General features: G+C 37.6%; 1 protein-coding gene across 1 annotated transcript; it reads left to right on the top strand.

Moving 5' to 3' along the window:
• Positions 1-985: 985 nt before the first annotated feature.
• On the top strand, positions 986-1,968 carry LOC124110274 (DNA-binding protein inhibitor ID-2). The gene is made up of 2 exons (XM_046418740.2): positions 986-1,490; positions 1,545-1,968. The coding sequence occupies exon 1, from the start codon at positions 1,079-1,081 to the stop codon at positions 1,481-1,483; it is 405 nt and encodes a 134-aa protein (XP_046274696.1). The 5' UTR covers positions 986-1,078; the 3' UTR covers positions 1,484-1,490; positions 1,545-1,968.
• The last annotated feature ends 2,052 nt before the right edge of the window (positions 1,969-4,020 follow it).

Raw genomic sequence — 4,020 nt, 5'->3', positions numbered from 1 at the left:
ATATTATCCAAAAGTCAGTATAAAACTCCACAGATTTGGACCAATTCAGGAAAAGGCTTCAGGGAATTTGTGAAAAGCCTGAATAATAGAATCTGTCAATGCTAGAAGGAGCTTTGGAGATCATCTACCCCAATGGTTCTTAAACTTCAAACTGTGTGTGAGTGTATGTGTGTGTGTGTGTGTGTGTGTACGCGCACGTATGAAGAGATGGAAAGGGATCAAAACCCTTTACTGAAAGGAAATCTCATCTAAAATCCTGGTATCTAAAATTGATTTTTTAAAGTAAGCTGGCTGCTCTAACTTGAGTAATCTGAAAGACCTAGACTCCAATCATTCAGCCTCCCCCTCTCCCTCCCTTGGCAGCCCTTGCGGCATTGTCACAGAATCCTAGGGCTTCCCACAATATTGCTGGAAAACCACTGATCCATTCCAATCCTCTGATAAGAAATTGAGGCCAACAGCAGGGAGCATGATTTGTTCAAGGTCACACAGCAATTCAGTGGTGGAACTAGGAGTAGAACACAGGTCACCTGGTGGCCAAGACAATGTATTTTCCAAATGCCACAAAACATTTTAATAGCATTTATTGAACTTTCTCAAATGACAAAAAATAACAACTGCTCATCATAGAAAATTTGGAAAGTCAATTAAAGAATCAAAATATCTCATAATTCTACCACCCACAGAAAACAATGAGGGTCTTTTTATCAGCCTTTTTATATGTACGAAACATAAATTTTTATAAAGTTAGAATCAGTGTGGCTTTTACTCTTATTTCACAATTCTCATTCACCTTTCAACATCATTAGTCTTTTGCAACATCATTTTAAGGACTAAATAGTATTCTAATTTAATGTGCTATAAATAATTCAGTTTATACTTTTGAGCATAGTTTGGAAACAGGTGTAACATCTGCTTTAAAGAGTCATACAATTAAATATTAAACCTATTAGAATATATACTTTTAGATTCTGAGCAGATCCTGGTGCCGAGCGCAGCCAGCTCAGCAGGCGGCGGCGGCGGCCTGAGTTCCAGGGCAGCCCGCTCCCTCCCGGTCTCTCCTTCCACTGCGGTCAGCATGAAAGCCTTCAGTCCAGTGAGGTCCGTTAGGAAAAACAGTCTGTCAGACCACAGCCTGGGCATCTCCCGGAGCAAAACCCCGGTGGACGACCCGATGAGCCTGCTGTACAACATGAACGACTGTTACTCCAAGCTCAAGGAGCTGGTGCCCAGCATCCCCCAGAACAAGAAGGTGAGCAAGATGGAAATCCTGCAGCACGTCATCGACTACATCTTGGACCTGCAGATCGCCCTGGACTCGCACCCCACTATTGTTAGCCTGCACCACCAGAGACCGGGACAGAACCAGGCGTCCAGGACGCCGCTGACCACCCTAAACACGGACATCAGCATCCTGTCCTTGCAGGCTTCTGAATTCCCTTCTGAGTTAATGTCAAATGACAGCAAAGCACTCTGTGGCTGAATAAATGGTGTTCATGACTTTTTTTTTTCTTTTTATTCTTTTTTTTCTTTTTGCACAACAGCAACAACAAATCCACAGGATCTCTTAAGGCGATGAACTTATTTTTCAACCATTTCACCAGGAGGACAAATTGAATGGACCTTTTTAAAAAGAAAAACAAATGGAAGGAAAACTAAGAATGATCATCTTCCCAGGGTGTTCTCTGTCCTGGAATGTGATATTCGTTATTTATGAAAAAGACTTTTAAATGCCCTTTCTGCAGTTGGAAGGTTTTCTTTATATACTATTCCCACCATGGGGAGCGAAAACGTTAAAATCACAAGGAATTGCCCAATCTAAGCAGACTTTGCCTTTTTTCAAAGGTGGAGCGTGAATACCAGAAGGAGTCAGTATTCAGTTACTTAAATGAAGTCTTTTGGTCAGAAATTACCTTTTTGACGCAAGCCTACTGAATGCTGTGTATATATTTATACATAAATATATATATATATATATATATATATATATATATATATATATATATATTGAGTGAAACCTTGTGAACTCTTTAATTAGAGTTTTCTTGTATAGTGGCAGAGATGTATATTTCTGCATTAAAAAAGTGTAATGATGTACTTATTCATGCTAAACTTTTTATAAAAGTTTAGTTGTAAACTTAACCCTTTTATACAAAATAAATCAAGTGTGTTTATTGAATGGTGATTGCCTGCTTTATTTCAGAGGACCAGTGCTTTGATTTTTATTATGCTATGTTATAACTGAACCCAAATAAATACAAGTTCAAATTTATGTAGACTGTATTAAGATTATAATAAAATGTGTCTGAAGTCAAAAAAAAAAGAATATATACTTTTAAGTTAGCTAATCTCAAGAAACCATAAAATTTACCCATTAATAAGTACAAGTATCTCCCAATGATATTATATTGGCATAACTGGGAAGAGAAGCTTGTTAATTTTAACTGCTGACTATCTTAAAGCACAATATTCAAGCACTCCTCCCCAATGAACTCACTCTGCCTTTTTGAAAAGACCCCACCTATTTAAATACCAGTTCTACAATTTCTGGCACTGGTCAAATTTTAGACAAAAATCTACCATTGGTAACTGTCATCTTTCACCACTACTCTCATTTTTCTCTTGATTATTTGCCTTCAGATTCTTGCTAAGTGAAAGGGAACTGAGGGTGAGTGATACACTGAGCCATATCCTGAACCCACATTTCACTCCCCAGAATCTCTGCCCAGAGTAAGCCAAGAAAAGTCTCAACTTCAACCTCTTACCCAAATCAGATTCCTTCTCCATTTGTTCCTTATATCCTGCCAAATACCCCCACTTAAAGGCTAATATAAACTTAGGTTCTGAGTCTCAAGACTGCCCCTGGGCAGGAGATGTACAATTAATTTAAACTTAGTACTGCTGTCAATGTCTTTTACCCAGACCTAGCTCATCTTCGCCTGGTCAAATTTGTCAGTCTCGGTCCCAGATACCTGATTTACTGTTGTCCAGATACTCTCTTCAACCTCTATGCCATGATTCTATTATTTTTAATCTCTTTCTATGTATGATTCCATTATTTCAAGTATTCAACACTGTGTTTATGATCTGCCTAAATTCCCTGCATTCTGGATGCTGCTTTTGATACCTTCTTTGGTTGATCTTCCTCAACTGCTTGCACCTACCTGTTCCCCCTTGCCTTTTATGGTTTTTCCAAACATGATTGGTTTGGATACCTAACGGCCCCCTCTGTTGCCAAGCTGAACATCAGCATCACACCTGATGTTAAACACATATATTTATTTCCCTTCTCTGTCAGATGTCATGCTCTAATAAAAACTAGAAAGCAAAGTCTGACTCAGACTTTAAGTGGCTCTTTTTTAGAACCACTCCTAACTTCCATTTGGCTAGTATCCTCAGTCATCCATCTGTTTACACTCATCTACACACTATGCTGTCCTACTCATATCTGTTCCACCTGGACAAGACTTTATGCCATAGCTCAAAATACATTTGGAGTTTGCTTTTGAAAATTACCTGTGCAGGCGTAACAAATTCACCTGAAAAACCTCATCAAAATTTCTTTGCTTTGAGTATAGATTTTATTGAGAAAGCAGCAAGAAATTTAAAGAGAGAGAACTCATGAATAAGCTTGAAAAATAATTTCCTGGTCAATCCCTCCTAACAAGAAAGGACACTACGAGCTAGATCACTGCTAAGTAAAGAAGCTAGTCATATGGTTAATATTTGTTCAAAAATAAAAGTATACATTTTTTGATATAAAGTAATGTCTAAAAGTTTAGCTGCATGTAAATAATATGTACTCAATACATGAATACATACAATAGAAATTCAAAGTTCCTATTCCTAATCCCACCACTTCAGAGATAGCTATTTTTAAACATTTACAGCAATACTTTCCAAAAGAAATATGTGAAAACATATGTGATTTTAAATTTTCTAGGAGCTACACGGAAAAGGAGGGGAGTAAATTAATATTTTCTTTAATTCAGTTCCAAAACAATATCAACTAGTAATCAA

The sequence above is a fragment of the Marmota monax genome, unplaced genomic scaffold (genome assembly GCF_021218885.2).
Source record: "Marmota monax isolate L192 unplaced genomic scaffold, Marmota_monax_Labrador192_F-V1.1 WCK01_AAM20220418_F8-fsc00054, whole genome shotgun sequence".
Taxonomy (NCBI): Eukaryota; Metazoa; Chordata; class Mammalia; order Rodentia; family Sciuridae; genus Marmota; species Marmota monax.
This window is presented reverse-complemented; position numbering and strand designations above follow the sequence as displayed.